The sequence below is a fragment of the Tuber melanosporum genome (genome assembly GCF_000151645.1).
Source record: "Tuber melanosporum whole genome shotgun sequence assembly, scaffold_72, strain Mel28".
In the NCBI taxonomy this organism is placed as follows: Eukaryota; Fungi; Ascomycota; class Pezizomycetes; order Pezizales; family Tuberaceae; genus Tuber; species Tuber melanosporum.
Genome location: NW_003299120.1, coordinates 137,096 through 151,777, shown reverse-complemented (window position 1 = coordinate 151,777; position 14,682 = coordinate 137,096). Strand labels below are relative to the sequence as shown.

At 44.3% G+C, this 14,682-nt stretch overlaps 3 protein-coding genes; 1 reads left to right on the top strand and 2 right to left on the bottom strand.

Moving 5' to 3' along the window:
- Window positions 1–2,145: 2,145 nt before the first annotated feature.
- GSTUM_00010629001 (uncharacterized protein) lies at window positions 2,146–6,349 on the bottom strand. XM_002841415.2 has 14 exons: window positions 6,156–6,349; window positions 6,070–6,099; window positions 5,931–6,003; window positions 5,806–5,877; window positions 5,035–5,744; window positions 4,824–4,969; window positions 4,634–4,754; window positions 4,122–4,569; window positions 3,819–4,075; window positions 3,549–3,762; window positions 3,125–3,502; window positions 2,838–3,068; window positions 2,608–2,779; window positions 2,146–2,546 (listed from the first exon to the last, which is right to left on the bottom strand). The coding sequence occupies exons 1-14, from the start codon at window positions 6,222–6,224 to the stop codon at window positions 2,300–2,302; spliced, it is 3,168 nt and encodes a 1,055-aa protein (XP_002841461.1). The 5' UTR covers window positions 6,225–6,349; the 3' UTR covers window positions 2,146–2,299.
- Window positions 6,350–8,282: 1,933 nt separating this feature from the next.
- On the bottom strand, window positions 8,283–9,825 carry GSTUM_00010628001 (uncharacterized protein; the record flags this gene model as incomplete). XM_002841414.2 has 7 exons in its annotated part: window positions 8,283–8,513; window positions 8,578–8,651; window positions 8,715–9,383; window positions 9,455–9,548; window positions 9,628–9,650; window positions 9,714–9,736; window positions 9,810–9,825. 7 exons carry the CDS (start codon window positions 9,823–9,825, stop codon window positions 8,486–8,488), a joined length of 927 nt encoding a protein of 308 aa, XP_002841460.1. The 3' UTR covers window positions 8,283–8,485.
- Window positions 9,826–9,913: 88 nt separating this feature from the next.
- On the top strand, window positions 9,914–14,302 carry GSTUM_00010627001 (uncharacterized protein). XM_002841413.2 has 4 exons: window positions 9,914–10,163; window positions 10,246–10,474; window positions 10,530–10,656; window positions 10,713–14,302. Exons 1-4 carry the CDS (start codon window positions 10,139–10,141, stop codon window positions 13,647–13,649), a joined length of 3,318 nt encoding a protein of 1,105 aa, XP_002841459.1. The 5' UTR covers window positions 9,914–10,138; the 3' UTR covers window positions 13,650–14,302.
- Window positions 14,303–14,682: the final 380 nt, after the last annotated feature.

Sequence of the window (14,682 nt, the reverse complement as noted above, 5' to 3'; positions counted from 1 at the left end):
TTCCTATGGGGACTGGGAGATTAAAAGCCTCAGCCTTCCTCAGCAGGGTAATAATAGGGCAAAATCGGCCCTGCGCGAGGTTGTAGAATCCGACTCTAGACTATAAACCTAGGGGTGAGATCTCAGATCCGCGATTGACGGGGTATGATACAGAAAAAAGGGGGTGTTTTCTCTAATACGAAATGTGTGAATCAGTCCTTTTACCAAAAACAACCCTATCACACCACTAATGGCCTTTAAATTGATTATATTCTCTCCCAAAAAAAAGAAACGAATAGCTACCATTAATAAAAGATATAAGGATCCAATCAATACTCTAATACCCACAACTAAGCCCAAGTTTCTGCCAGAAGTTTCCTGGAAACTTCACGAGGAGCAGTACCGCAGAGTTGGAGCCACGCGTGGCTTGGAGGAGGGGAATGGTTAGGACACAACCCTTTCCGACCGTTAGACTACCTTTTAGACCCCTTTCACACGGTATCTTGCAATTCGTAAAAATTCCCGGTATGATAATAATATTATGGTAATTTTACTCTGGGCACTAACCAAAACCCAACTACTATAGTACCCGTATATCATAGCCCACCAAAACGTCCATCACAATAAATCACTCGTGTCACTGGTCCCGGCCAAGCCGGGCACACTCCCTCAATCGAGGTTGTGGTAAACAAAAAATAACTTGATATCATACTATATCTGCATCACCCCCCCCCGTTACACACCTGCTGGTTACAGTGCATGTATGGCGGTCTCGGGTTGCCCAACTAGAAGACCCCAAAATACCCCCCGCCGTAAAAACCCGGAAAACAGAAACCAAATCGTATTTTCAGTGCTGACTTTGGCAATCTTGATCACCCCTCTGACCACTAGGGGATCTTGGTGTTGGCAAACAGCAACCGGCATTTAAAAATTGCTTTCTTGAAATTATATCCCCCCCGATTCAGCCTTCCATCTCGGAGCATATCTGATACTCGAGCACTATTGAAGGTAAATGACTAGGAGGGAACATGGGCTAAGATCCCATATCCACGCGCTTTGGTCTCTCTTCGGGATTACGGTATCATACGGGTAGGCTATGGTGCAGAAACCAACCAATAAGAGAAAATCCCTGGCTGAGCGTAGTGCCCGGCGTCGTCTCGAGGATGGCTCGGGCACATTCTCTCCTACGCTGATCGCCAATATAGTTGTTCCCTTCAGTGGATTTCCCAGTGCAACACAAATTCCGCACAAAGATCGGTGATATTTCCAATGTATCGTGTTTTGTATGCTTTATCTCTTCGACGATATCTCTCCGAACAGCCATTCTTTCCCCCCCGAAACGGGGAAATACGGAAAACCCAATGCCCCGGCTAGAGTGGGAGACTATGGTAGAACGTTGTGTGTGTGTGTGGCGGTGTGTGAGCGGGTGGTGCTCTGGATGGGGATTGCTATAAAACCGATATCATACCGAGGACTAAATAAAGGGATCGCAAAACGGAAAACTTTACTCCCCTTCTGCGTTCTTAGCAATATGACATGAGATCCTGTTTGCCGGATGGGATAACTCGGACAACACTTACTCCCTCCGGGAAAGTATGATGCCAACTACCGTACACTTACTCGAGTACGCTCAGGGCGCAGGCTTCCAGTGGCCCCTCCCCTTCCACCAGTGCGCACTATATCATACCCCTATAGACAAACCTGGGTAGTGGTCTCTTCGTACTTAGTACTTCCAGTACGGTCTAGTTCGCATCTAGGAAAATCAGCGGGGGTATGATACATTTATTTAACGCGAATGAACTACTCAAAAGTTTATGGCAAATCCCCTACCAACCCTCCCTCTTTTGCGCATCAATAAGCTCTCCTTTTGCCCACACCCAGCAGATGTCCGTGCGCTCTACAAAGACTGCATCTCGGGGTACACTTCTCACGATATCTCTCCGAGTGATTAAGCATGGATTGATGGAAGACAGGAAAAACGGTTTATAAACCCATAATTTAATGATATCATATTCCACCTTTATCACGCTCGCTTACATCGAGCGCCCCACTCAGCCATAGACAAAAAAAAGAGCTGCGAACAAAACATGTTGCTAACTTTGCTAACACTTACGCCCTTAGAGGGCCTAAAGACAGAGTGGAAATTGAGCAGACAGCGAAACAGCATTGAAAACTAGATATAGGAATGGCGAGAAATTGCACTGTCTAATTGTACTCACTCCCACCACCACCCCTCAGCCCAATTACTGGTACTACTAGCAGGATGAAAGACAACTCGGCCAGGATCAGACAGTGGAAGATCGTTTCCCCCCCCCGTGAGTCACAGCTCAACATCATGATCATCCATTTCACTTGGCTTTATTAACCCACCAACCTTTGCTGCTTTCTCTCTTTCGGCCTTCCTAGCTTCCTCAGCTGCGATTTCCCGGTCTTCAGCGAAGAGGTAGGTATTATCACTCGTAGAAAACTCCTTCAGCTGAATCAAGAAATCACGAAGATTAAGTTTGAACTTAGGGAGGTCATTGTTCAAAGCGAACAAGCCATCCACAAATGTCTTGATTTGGACCCTAAATTTTTTTGCTGTGTCAGAAAATTATCAGAGTTGAAGATAAATGCTATAGGACTTACGGCTGAAGATGAGAAAAGGCCGTGCGAAGAAGTCCAGCAACATATTCTCTAAGGAATTCCGAGTTCGACGTGCCAGCCGGGGCTTGGCCAGGTGTGTAAAGAGGGGCGTGAACTTTGCCGGAGTCCACAAAGTAGAACATCCTAGACAAAAGCAACGCCTGAAGCTTGAATCCTAATGGAGAATTAGTTTCTACTTCCAATCCAAAAATAGTGGCGAACGGTATGCAAACCGGCTTTATGGTCAGTATCTGTGAGAACAAAGAAAATGTCTTGTAGTATGGGAATGAAGAACTGCTGGAAAAATGCGCTGGAGGTCTCTGGATTTGTATCGGCGATGTTGTTGATCAATTCGATGCACATATTTAAGCCGGCAGCCTCGACCTCGCGGTTATCGTGCTTACTAGCCCAAAGACACGCGTCAATGACAAACTTGAATTGGCGATTATCAAGTTTGAGCAAGGCTACAAGTTCAATTAGCTAAGGTATCTCAGCGATAATTCATCCAGTATAAACTCACCATTAAAGCAGTTCAGATTGATTGCGCGAAGCAATTTAAAAAACTCCACTCTATGCTCCGGATATTCCGAAAAGTCCTTGTTGATCATTCCCAAGGTACATTCGAAAACATTCTCCATGATGATTGGGATTTTGTCCTCCATTAGGCCATGTAGCTTGCTAATGATCGTCGACATAACATTCAAAACTTCGGCATCACGGGCATCTGGAACGTTGCGATTATAGTCAACAAGTACAGCATCCAAGAGAGGTGGAACCATGTTGTTGTTCACCGCTTCCAAATTATCTGCCTTCTGGACATAGGTATCGATAAGTTTTAGAATCTCTTTCTTCACCGTACGCAAGCCACGAATACGAGGCATCTTTGGCGCCACAGGGCCTGAATTCGGTCAGCTAAGTTTCAAGGAACGGATTCAAACACCCACCCTCTCGTGCTACCCCCTCAGAGACCATCCCGCTAACAAATCGATACATCGACAGCATATCCATAAAAATGCGGGCAATTTGAGGATAGAAGTAACTTCCAATTGAGGTGCAAGCCGATACATTGGTCTTCATGATGTTACCAATAACCTTGACTGTCTCATTGTTATCCAGGATACTGAGATTCGAGGTGGCTTCTTGAATAATAGCATCCCACTAGATAATTACTTAGTTAAGCGTTTAAACCGGGGGTTGGAGATGTTGGAACTTACAGCCTGGTTGGGAAGTGCCATCAAATCTTGAATCAAGCGCTCTTGTATTCCCGTCTGGCCTTGCGCACTAATCATGTAGCCACACGCCTCATAGAAGGTATGAACCTGCTGCGGTGAGAGGTCTCGAGTAATTGCCTGCATTGTCCGTACTATTTCATCGATAAATGGCTCCGACTCTCCTGGCTGCAAGGCAACAAAGTGGCGCCTGCATTTTTGAGCAATTTTGATAAAGGTATCACATGCCATGTCCTGGACACCTAAACAGGGTTAGAAAGATCAAACCAAGCGGGGGCAAGAGCTCACCTTCGTGCGTCTCATGCATAAACTCAAAAAGTTTATTGACAACAGTTTTTAGGAATTTCCAATGAGCCTTCAAGAATCGAGGGTATTGGCCCACGATGTACATAATATTGGAAGCAACAACGGCCTTGTTATCCTTCCCTCTCTTCATTTCAGTGAGACCAAGCAAATCCTTAATCACTGTAACCAGAAACCTCTTCTCCGTTTCTTCGTTCATCGCGCCAGATATCGACCCGATAGCCCAACATAGGGTATTGCAATTAGCCCATGACCATTCAGAGCCATCAACCTGCTTAGCAAGTTTCTCCGACATGATGTTTTCTGTGTCGACAACATCCAAATGCGTAAGGTAGACCAGGCACTCCCTGGTAGCTTTGTAGAGCTGTATAGTGTCACTCTCCTTGACAAATTCACGAACGATCTCCCCCTCATCATTCTCCACGATTAGAACCTGTAAAAGAATGAGCGCAATCCAGGGAGATCTATTTCATCACAGAGTGCATATATCAAATTACCTCTTCAGGCCTAACCATCCTCTCGATCATGACCTGTCTTAAGTTTGACAAAACTTCGGCATATATATGCTTCCTTAGTGGAAAATTAGCATGATGATTAGGGTGAACAGCACCCCCTCCACTAGCAAGCCCGGTAACCCCGATCTGGGCCATGCTAATAAGAGGAGTGATGTCGGTAATCGGCAGCGACTGCATCTCTTCATAGAGCTCTTGCACAAGTTTATTCCAGTATTCAAGGCAGATTTTGAAGATCTCGCGGTCCTCAATTTGTGATATCCGGATAAGATAAAAATGCGAATGGGTAAGATAATCTTTATTCGATAGATTCTCAATAAGCTAAAAGGCCAGAGGCGTGTGAGCCATATTCCACGCCATAATCTGCAGACCGATGATATAAATACCTTGAGGTGGGGAGTGAAAAAATTGCAGATGAAAAGGGCCAAATTTTGGATGAATTCCTGATCTCTTGTATTGCTGGATGGGTAAACAAAACGGAGATCGGTTGATAAAGGAACAATCTTAGAAACCGTTGTCATGACGTTCGTGAACATCTCAACCAGTTTTTCGTCATACTGAAATTGATTAACCTGAAGACCACCGATCTCAGTTAAACACTTCATTGTCACATTGCGGAAGTCAGGCTGTTCCAAGAAGCGAGTGCGTAGAGTCTCGATAATAGGCGTCTCGAAGATATAGCCTAGAGGAATCCAGTTAAGAAAACGAAGCAGAGTTTCCAAGGTCGCTTTCACGAGGCTTGGTTGTTCCGCCATCTGTAAAACCTCCGAACAGAGCTGGAAAATTGAGGAGAACTCCTGGCACATAGTTGTTTTAAGATTCTTAGTCTTAGATTGAGTCATTTGCTCTGCCGAAAAATCGAACACCTCTTCTGAAAGAAGTCTCAGAATAGCCATATTATTTTCGCAGATAGAGAGGTTGCTCCGACACGAGCTAATAATCTCATTAATAAAATCGGGCCAGTCATGAGGCCAATCCTGCTTCAGTATTGACACCAGAACCAGATTCAATTTGTTGATCAATATTCTCTTCTGGTGTAGATTCTCGGGAGTGGACGACTCTTGGATGATAAACCCGACGACAAAATTCCGGATACCTAAGGCTTGCTATGAGTCTTGATTTTGGGAGGACAAATCCTTTGTTCAGGTGGTCCATACCCTGTCTCTGCTCTTTTGGCAACACTTTCCATCGCGTCTGGATGACCTGGTCTAGTACCCGTAGCCCAAGGACTAAAAAGGTTAGCCAAACTAGCAATCAAGCATAATCTCAGGATCAAAAATACATTTTGTCTCAGGGTAATTTGCCGATTCCAACATCTTATCCACCATAGTCCATGAGTCTGGACTCTCGCTGAACTAGAAACCGTATTCAGTATTTGAGAAGCTACTGGTAAACGCCTACTAGTTTCCAGAGACACGTACCTGATTGAGAACAAGTTGTGCATTTTTTCTCTAATGAAAAGGTCAGCGAGACAGCATATTAAAAGTAGTGGGAACTAAGAGCTAACATCTGCGCCTGTTCCTTCATAAAACATGCGAACATGTAGATCCAGCTCATCTATTGTCAAAGCGGCCATTGTAAAGTGCTGGACGGTGGTGCAAAGCTTCCCCAGGTAAGCTCTCGAGAAGTGGCGGTGTTCTGAAGTATATCAGACGTAGCAGTGGTCAAGTAAGGATTTGATGGTTTGCAGGCTACGGTTGTAGATGGCGGGGTAGAATGTCAACGACCACAGGTCAAACGTACGCGAAGGGCATTTTGAGAATTGAGTGGCAACCATAGCAACCGAAGGCCGGGTAACTTATGGAACCAACCTGCTAGTGGAGATTATTCTACGATATTATGATAATATTATTATTATCATATTATTTAATTATTTTCTTATAATTCTTGTTTCCATAGAAAGATATTTCCTACAATAACCATAGAACCTTATCTTTACATCCATTAAGGACAGTTATAGCTGAAAAAAATAAAAAAGTTTAGTTTCCAGATATCGAACAAATAGTTTGATAGTATTTTGAAACACTAAATAGAAAAACAAAAGGATACTAAGAGAGGTATTTGGCTAGAAGAGTGGATATCTTAATACCTTTCAACTTTTTGAAAGACATATCATACCGCCAGTGTAATGAATCAGAAACCAAGAGTACGCCTAGTAGGATCTGGTATCCGAACACCTGATAGTGGTTAAACTAAAAAAGCAAGTAAAAAAGTAACTGTAACAACAGTTTACTAACTCTTACAATTCTTTTAAATATTTAAGAAAAGACTTTCTGGTATAATTAAAACACTTTTAGCTAATTAATACCTTCAGACTTAGTAAATCCACTACTTTATTGATATTGCATGTTTTTTATTATTTTAAAAGTATTAATCCTATCAGAAATATTGAATTATCCTAATAGATAATAAAATTCTATTGTTGTAACTATCAAATATTTCATCTATGATATCAAGAAAATTAATATAATTATTATTATTACTCTAAATTGTATTAAGTTCAATTTAAATGGTAAAGAACTACTTGAGTATAATACTAATCATCATATAATAATATTATATTATACTAAAACATATCAGTACTATTAAGAGGAGTAGAAAAATAATTAGTATTAATATGAATATTGATTTTTAAAAAGATACAATGTTATCTTAAAATATACTATAATATTATAAGCTATAATACTTCCAATCTTCATCTAAGAATAGTGATACTAATTATTAATATAAGTATTATAATAGCTAATATTTGGGAAACAACTGTAATATTAGTATATTATAAAAGAAATGTAGACAACTAAAGAAAGAACCTAAGTTTATTTAAATAAATATATCATATATTAGAAAAATAATATTTTCTTTTAATAATATTATTATTATTACTATAGTGGCATGTTAAACAAATAAGACCTATGATACTTACTACTTGTAGTAAGATAAGAGAATTGGTTAAATTTATAATACCATGATATGTAATAGGAAACTAAGGAATAACTTATATTAAATAATTAATATTAGAACTTAATACTAAGACCAGAAGATCAGACTTCACATAGGACTGTTGCTCGGGCTATGTTGAAAGTTTCTTGAAAAACCTAAAATTTAATTATAATATTATGATACTAGTAGAGGACGGGTAGCATCTATCTAAATCAGAGTTATGTGGAGAATCACGGTTGCTCACTCGTGTTAGGCAGTTAAGCAAGAGCTTGGACTCGCTTCGATAGTCTCCTAGGGCTCACCCTTTGGGCGGTGCCTTCGGTCCGGTAATTTGTTCCTTCGGTCTTACTCGAGCACATTATCTATCAAATCCGGATATCTTGTTACTTGTCTTGTTTTTCGTTCACTGATTTGCCTGACATCGTTGCACTCTTGAAAGGACTGGTTGGGGTTATGGTTGAGTGCGTTTTTACTGTGATTTCTATATGGATTAGTATTCTACAAGTGCTCCTGTGCTCGCACATCTCAGCGTTGGTGTCTATATTTATGATATACGGGCGGTAAATACGTGCAGCGAAACTGATAGTATGATTGATACTTTAGTGTATCGCACAATTCTGAAAGTGGAGGTATTGAAGATACCGGCGCCGTGATACTCCCTCTATAGGAGCCAGGGCTTTAGCAGCCAACGAAGTGCAAATAAAATGGGTGTGAATTATATAGAGATTTTGGGCGTACCGTTTCCCATGAGGCGATGCGAAAGCTTGATTGACACGTCTAGCCAACCGATCAATCAGTAACCCTTTACCTATCCTTAATGAAATTCAAAACATATTACAGCCGAAAAGTTTTTTGTACGGAAACAAACACCGGGGCTAAACCCATAGAAAATAAACTTCACAGAACATCCCTCTTTCTTGCAGTCCTATTTGGTAAGAAGTAATCAGGTTAGTGACAGATCTGGATATCGGAGGGGTGATGCGATATACCTCGTGTAATTTGACAGTCTCCATTCGTAATCAGCGTCTTTGTTGTCAACTGTGCCTAAGCGCAGTTCGAAGAGCTAAAGATGTCGTCAGCACCTACCACCGTGCCGTAAACCGAGGACACGACATAAACAACGAACCTTCATTTCCAGTCTGGGTCCTACCTCCGCTAATTCAACCGAACTATACCCCGTCTTGACATAGACATGATGACGAACGGATATGTAATCCCCCTCAGTAAGAGCGAAGGTAACGACCCTACTCCCCTCCTTCGCCCTCCCCGCTTCCCTTGGCGGGAAAAGATGCTTCAGTATTGTAACGACCCTCTTCCCCAGCGGCGTGGAGAATCCCTCGAAAATCAAATGCGGGTAACTCTCGCTGACAGTCCCCCTGCTAGAATTAGGAATGTCGTGACGCAAGACAACATTGTGCAGCGAGAACAGCGCGGTAGGGCCGTGCGGGAAGTGGGATATCGTGAAAGAAGTGGGTGTACCTCTGTGTTCGTGTAGGAGGATCATGTCGGAAGTACTGGTTGATAAACAGGAAGCGCAGAGGGTAGGTAGAACGGCATTACCACGGTTTAATCGAATGCTGTTGGGCAGGAGGAGGCGGATTTCTTTGGAGAACTGGAGGAGGCGAGAAGAGGGGTCGCGGGAGGTGGTGATCAGGATCTTGGGGTCCACGATGCCCGAGAGTGTTGCATATTCGTCGTCGACTTGGGCTGCCTCGTCGCCATCTCTTTCCCGGGACTCATCGTATTTAAAGTCCCTTCGGAGTTGGACGTCGTCTACTATTTCTTTCGGGAGTGGCTAGAGGGTTTCTTTGTAGTTAGAAAGTTTGCCTTTGTAAAACGAGGTTTATTGGAATATTGGAAAAAAACCTTTCCACTGGCAAGAGCAGCCTTTAACTTTGATCTTTTCTCGGCGACTTGAGCATTTTGGAGTTCAAGCTGCTTGCGATAAATAAAATCGCGCCTGTGATATATCAAAAACGAACTTAGTGGACGGGGGAGTCCGAAAGGACTATGGGGGAGAAATTAAGCGTTGAACGAACCTCTCCCGGGCGTTTCTTCTAATCTGGAGATGATTCTAATTAGGAAATGTTATCATTATAAAGAATCCAGAGGAATTAGAATTTACCATGATTGAAGGTGGTGATCTCCCTTAGTTGGTGTATGAAATTGAAATTGAGGTAAAGCTGGAGGGGATTTCGGTTCATAAAATTTCCTGTGGCACGGAGCCGGGTAACCATACTCTCCTGTGGTCCTAGGAGTTGAGGCCACCAAGAAGACAACAATGGTTGCCTTCGTCAAGCAGTCTGTCGCAAGTTCCTACCAGCACAACAATTTTATCTTCAGCTCCACCCACCACCTTCCTCTATAAAGAACAGAACACCCGGAAAATCCGATAACTAACGCTCCACACACACCTTACAACTCCCTGCCGGAACTCAAGCCATTCGTTAAGACTCTCTTGCTCCCAACTACGCTCTCGCCAAACGTGGGGCAAAATCTGGACTCTAGGCAGCCCCACTTTAATTTGAGCAATCTTGCCAATATTTTGATATGGACGGTGTCTACACACATTTAGGTATCACACCGTCCCTCCTTACTCAAAGGGCTTTGGCGCATGTGTAATAGAGCAAAGGATAACTTATTGAACTTTATTGTAGGAAATCATTTCGATGATACCGCATCAACAATTGACACTGCCTCCGTCTATGATCTTAAGGCCCGACGCCACGATGATGATGAGGAAACCGTCGATGAGACGTTGAGCCTAGCCAGTGTTCCCGTCGGCCGTTCTGCTATTGGCGATAGAAATTACGGAGAAGAAACGGACGGGCTTGGAATTAATGATTCAAGAGATGCTGAGACTGAGCTGCCCGCACATGCTTGCGCGTTTGTCTCCCCCGTTTGTCGTTCATATCTCAATGCATACTGATATGGTTTATAGATACTGTGGGATCCATTCCCCTTCCTGCGTGGTAAAATGTCTAGCTTGCAACAAATGGTTCTGCAGTGCTAGGGGCAACACCTCGTCGTCCCATATTATCAATCACCTTGTTCGTGCTCGCCATAAGGTAAAATCACTACTCTGCTCACACTTGTTCTCTTATATGCTCATGTTTTCCTTAAGGAAGTATCACTTCACCCCCAATCGTCTCTTGGCGACACAACTCTGGAATGTTACAACTGTGGGACTAAAAATGTTTTCCTGCTCGGATTCATACCTGCAAAGTCGGACACCGTCGTTGTTCTCCTATGCCGGCAGCCATGTGCGGCTATGTCATCTAATAAAGATATGAACTGGGACACTTCTCGTTGGCAACCCTTGATCGAGGACCGCTCGTTCCTCCCGTGGCTCGTTTCGACTCCCACTGATGCTGAACAATTGCGGGCCCGTCATCTTTCTCCCCAAATGATTGGCAAATTGGAGGAGCTTTGGAAAGATAACGCTAGTGCTACAGTTGCTGATTTGGAGAAAGGTGCTGGTGTTGATGACGAACCTGCACCGGTCTTGCTCCGTTACGATGATGCATACCAGTATCAGAATGTTTTCGGCCCTCTCGTCAAGATTGAGGCGGACTACGATCGTAAACTGAAGGAATCTCAGAGCCAGGATAACTTGATTGTGCGCTGGGACCTGGGTTTGAACAACAAGCATTTGGCATCCTTTGTTCTTCCCAAACTTGAACTTGGCGATGTTAAGCTTGCTGTCGGAGACGAGATGCGTCTGCGTTACATAGGCGAGCTCAGGCCTCACTGGGAGGGTGTCGGCTATGTTATCAAGATTCCGAATAACCAGAGCGACGAGGTCACCCTCGAACTTCGGCGCAACGGAGGGGATAAATCTGTGCCCACGGAGTGTACTCATGCATTCTGTGCAGATTATGTTTGGAAAGCTACGAGCTTTGACAGGATGCAGTTGGCAATGAAGAGCTTCGCAGTGGACGAGATGAGTGTTAGTGGGTATATTTACCATCGTCTACTCGGTCACGCTGTTGCGGCTGCTCCTCTTAAAACAAGTATGCCGAGACGGTTTTCCGTACCAGGTCTTCCCGAATTGAACGTGAGCCAGGTCCATGCTGTCAAGAGTGTTTTGTCTAAGCCACTTTCCCTTATTCAAGGACCTCCGGGAACGGGAAAAACAGTCACCTCGGCAACAATCGTATACCATCTTGCCAAGACAAACGTCGGTCAAGTCCTTGTCTGTGCGCCCTCGAACGTCGCTGTGGATCAATTGACTGAGAAGATACATCGCACCGGATTAAAGGTTGTTCGTCTTACGGCAAAGTCCCGTGAAGATGTTGATTCACCTGTTTCCTTCCTTTCTCTGCATGAGCAGGTCCGCCTGAACGATACTAATGTAGAACTCGTCAAGCTTGGGCAACTTAAGAACGAGTTAGGCGAACTTTCTTCACAAGATGAAAAGAAGTTCAAACATCTTACCCGCAATGCCGAGCGAGAGATATTAACAAATGCCGATGTGATCTGTTGTACCTGTGTTGGCGCCGGCGATCCCAGACTTGCGAAGCTGAAGTTCCGAACTGTTCTTATCGATGAGAGTACCCAGGCCGCTGAACCAGAATGCATGATCCCGTTGGTTCTCGGATGTAAGCAGGTTGTTCTAGTCGGTGACCATCAGCAGCTCGGTCCGGTTATTATGAACAAGAAAGCAGCCCGTGCTGGTCTACATCAGTCTCTCTTTGAACGCCTCGTCATCTTGGGATGCGCTCCTATCAGATTGAATGTCCAATATCGGATGCACCCCTGTCTTTCCGAATTTCCCAGCAACATGTTTTACGAAGGGAGTTTGCAAAACGGTGTTACCACCCAGGAGAGATTGAGGAGAAATGTTGATTTTCCGTGGCCAGTAGCAGACACGCCAATGATGTTTTGGAGCAACCTGGGTAACGAAGAAATTTCCGCCAGCGGAACCAGTTATCTCAATCGCACCGAGGCGTCCGCTTGTGAGAAGATTATCACTCGCTTTTTCAAGGCCGGTGTATTACCATCCCAGATTGGTATCATCACACCTTACGAAGGCCAGCGTTCATACATTGTCTCTTCCATGCAAACCAACGGGGCTTTACGTAAAGAACTTTACAAAGAAATCGAAGTTGCCTCCGTCGATGCATTCCAGGGCAGAGAAAAGGATTACATTGTTCTCTCCTGTGTTAGATCTAACGACCACCAGGGGATTGGGTTTTTGAACGACCCTAGGCGCCTTAACGTGGCTTTGACGAGAGCTAAATTTGGGGTAGTCATCCTTGGAAATCCGAAAGTTTTGTCGAAGCATCCCTTGTGGCATTATCTTTTGCTCCACTATAAAGATAAAAATTGTTTGGTTGAAGGGCCATTGAGCAATCTCCAGGTTTCCCTGATTCAATTTTCGAAACCGAGACAAAGCTACCGTAGCCCCCAACGTTACCAGATGGCATACCAAGCCGCTCCCAACGGAGGCGTCCTTACTGGCTCAAGGCTTCCGGGCGGTATTGGTCCCGCCGCTACAAATGCACCAAACCCCATCAAGCCTCCAGCCAGGCAGCCCGAGTACAACGACTCCGGAAGTGTGATAGGCTACATACCCGATGATGTTAGCTCGGTCCATTCCGTTGCAGTTACTAGCGCTTTTCCACCAATGTTTAGAGGGTTTGCCATGGATAATTGGCCCGCTCTTCCCCGCGGCACAGCACCATCTACAATTGCGCCCAGCGAGGCAGATGTGTCATCAATTGCGGGTGCCAGTTCTGTCACTGGCGGTGGGGGCGTTCCGCTAGGTTCCTCCGCGAATTCGGTTGCCGGCGGTAACGCAATTGGGGGAAAGTCAACAAGCCTGAGTCAGAGCGATAGATTGAAGAGATATGTTGAGAGTGGCAGGGCGGGGTCTGGAATGAGCATGGGGATGGATCTGAGCGGGGGATATAAAACTGGGGTGGAAGGAAGTGTTTATGGAGGCAGCAGTGTTGGGGGAGTCGGTGTTGGGCTAGGGAGGCGTGGGGATCTAGACGACGATGTCAGAAGCGTCTCTACCGCCTTTGCAAGCCAGGTTGGGATGACCAGCTACGATTGAGATCCTCAAGCGCTCCCACAAAAGATGTGGGTTGTCGAAGGAAAAACTCCGAGAATAGTGGAACCGTCGCATTATGGAAGAATTGCCCGTTGGGTTCTTTCGAGTCTAAAAGGTCTACCGAAGACTACTGTCACCTGTCAAAATCCCTACCTACCTCAACCTCGTTCCTCCTCTCCCTTCCCTAGTCTTTGCATGAAATGGCTAGGGGTGGTACCACAGCCATCTGTAATGCAGTGGCTACTGGATCTATCATCATCCTGGGAAGCTTTCATCCTTTATTTGGATGTGCGAGTGATTCCCGGGAAAAGTTGTGTTTGGGTTAGATGGAATTGTGGGAATCTGTTTAGGCTTTTCGCTGGGATACTGTTGTTGATAGATCGAATTCAATATTTAGTTGACGCATTCGTAATGATCTTTACTTTTTGTTATAATTTGGAGGGTACTTTGTTGTGGGCGCTGTTTTCTCCCCAGGGTATTTTCAGTATTATGGTAGGTAGCCATGATTTCTCCCGTGATGAGGGACACATCCTAACTAAGTGCTAAGAGGCTGTTTTTTCTTTCATTCCATTAGCATTCTACAGGTAGTCTAGACTATTCTCTTATTGTTTATACTGTACTTTTATAGTGACACATAGAATCGAGGTTACAAGACAGTCCACTTATGTTCACAAATTGATGTTGAAAAGGAAATCAAATTTCCGTAAATACCCTAGCTCAAACCAGCTAAGTCATGTATGACATATGTATGCTGGTAGGGCACATCTTCCATCATCGAAGTAGAGTAGGTCCGGACAAATAAACCACCTAGCGGGCTCGGAAGACAACGTGTTTTCCCTTCTCTCTCTCTCCCTCCTTCTCTCCCTCTTTCCTCGCAGCGCCAAAGCCCACGGGCCCATTTGACGACCATAGAGATCAATGATCTACTTATTCCTTAGCATTTCACATTTTACTCGTTATTCGGAACTATTTGGTGGCCCCGTTGCAGTGGTAGTTTAAGTGGAGGTGGAGTAGATTGTATCATATAAGTGGAGTA

Bases quoted from the DNA above. Each gene is read 5' to 3' on its own strand.
- GSTUM_00010629001 (XM_002841415.2), bottom strand. From the start codon at position 6,224: ATGGCCGCTTTGACAATAGATGAGCTGGATCTACATGTTCGCATGTTT. The intron at 5,878-5,930 runs GTATTTTTGATC...TAACCTTTTTAG, and splicing joins AAATTACCCTGAGACAAAAT to TCCTTGGGCTACGGGTACTA. The intron at 3,763-3,818 runs GTAAGTTCCAAC...GTAATTATCTAG, and splicing joins TGGCACTTCCCAACCAGGCT to TGGGATGCTATTATTCAAGA.
- GSTUM_00010627001 (XM_002841413.2), top strand. From the start codon at position 10,139: ATGGACGGTGTCTACACACATTTAG. The intron at 10,164-10,245 runs GTATCACACCGT...ACTTTATTGTAG, and splicing joins CGGTGTCTACACACATTTAG to GAAATCATTTCGATGATACC. The intron at 10,475-10,529 runs GTTTGTCTCCCC...TATGGTTTATAG, and splicing joins CTGCCCGCACATGCTTGCGC to ATACTGTGGGATCCATTCCC.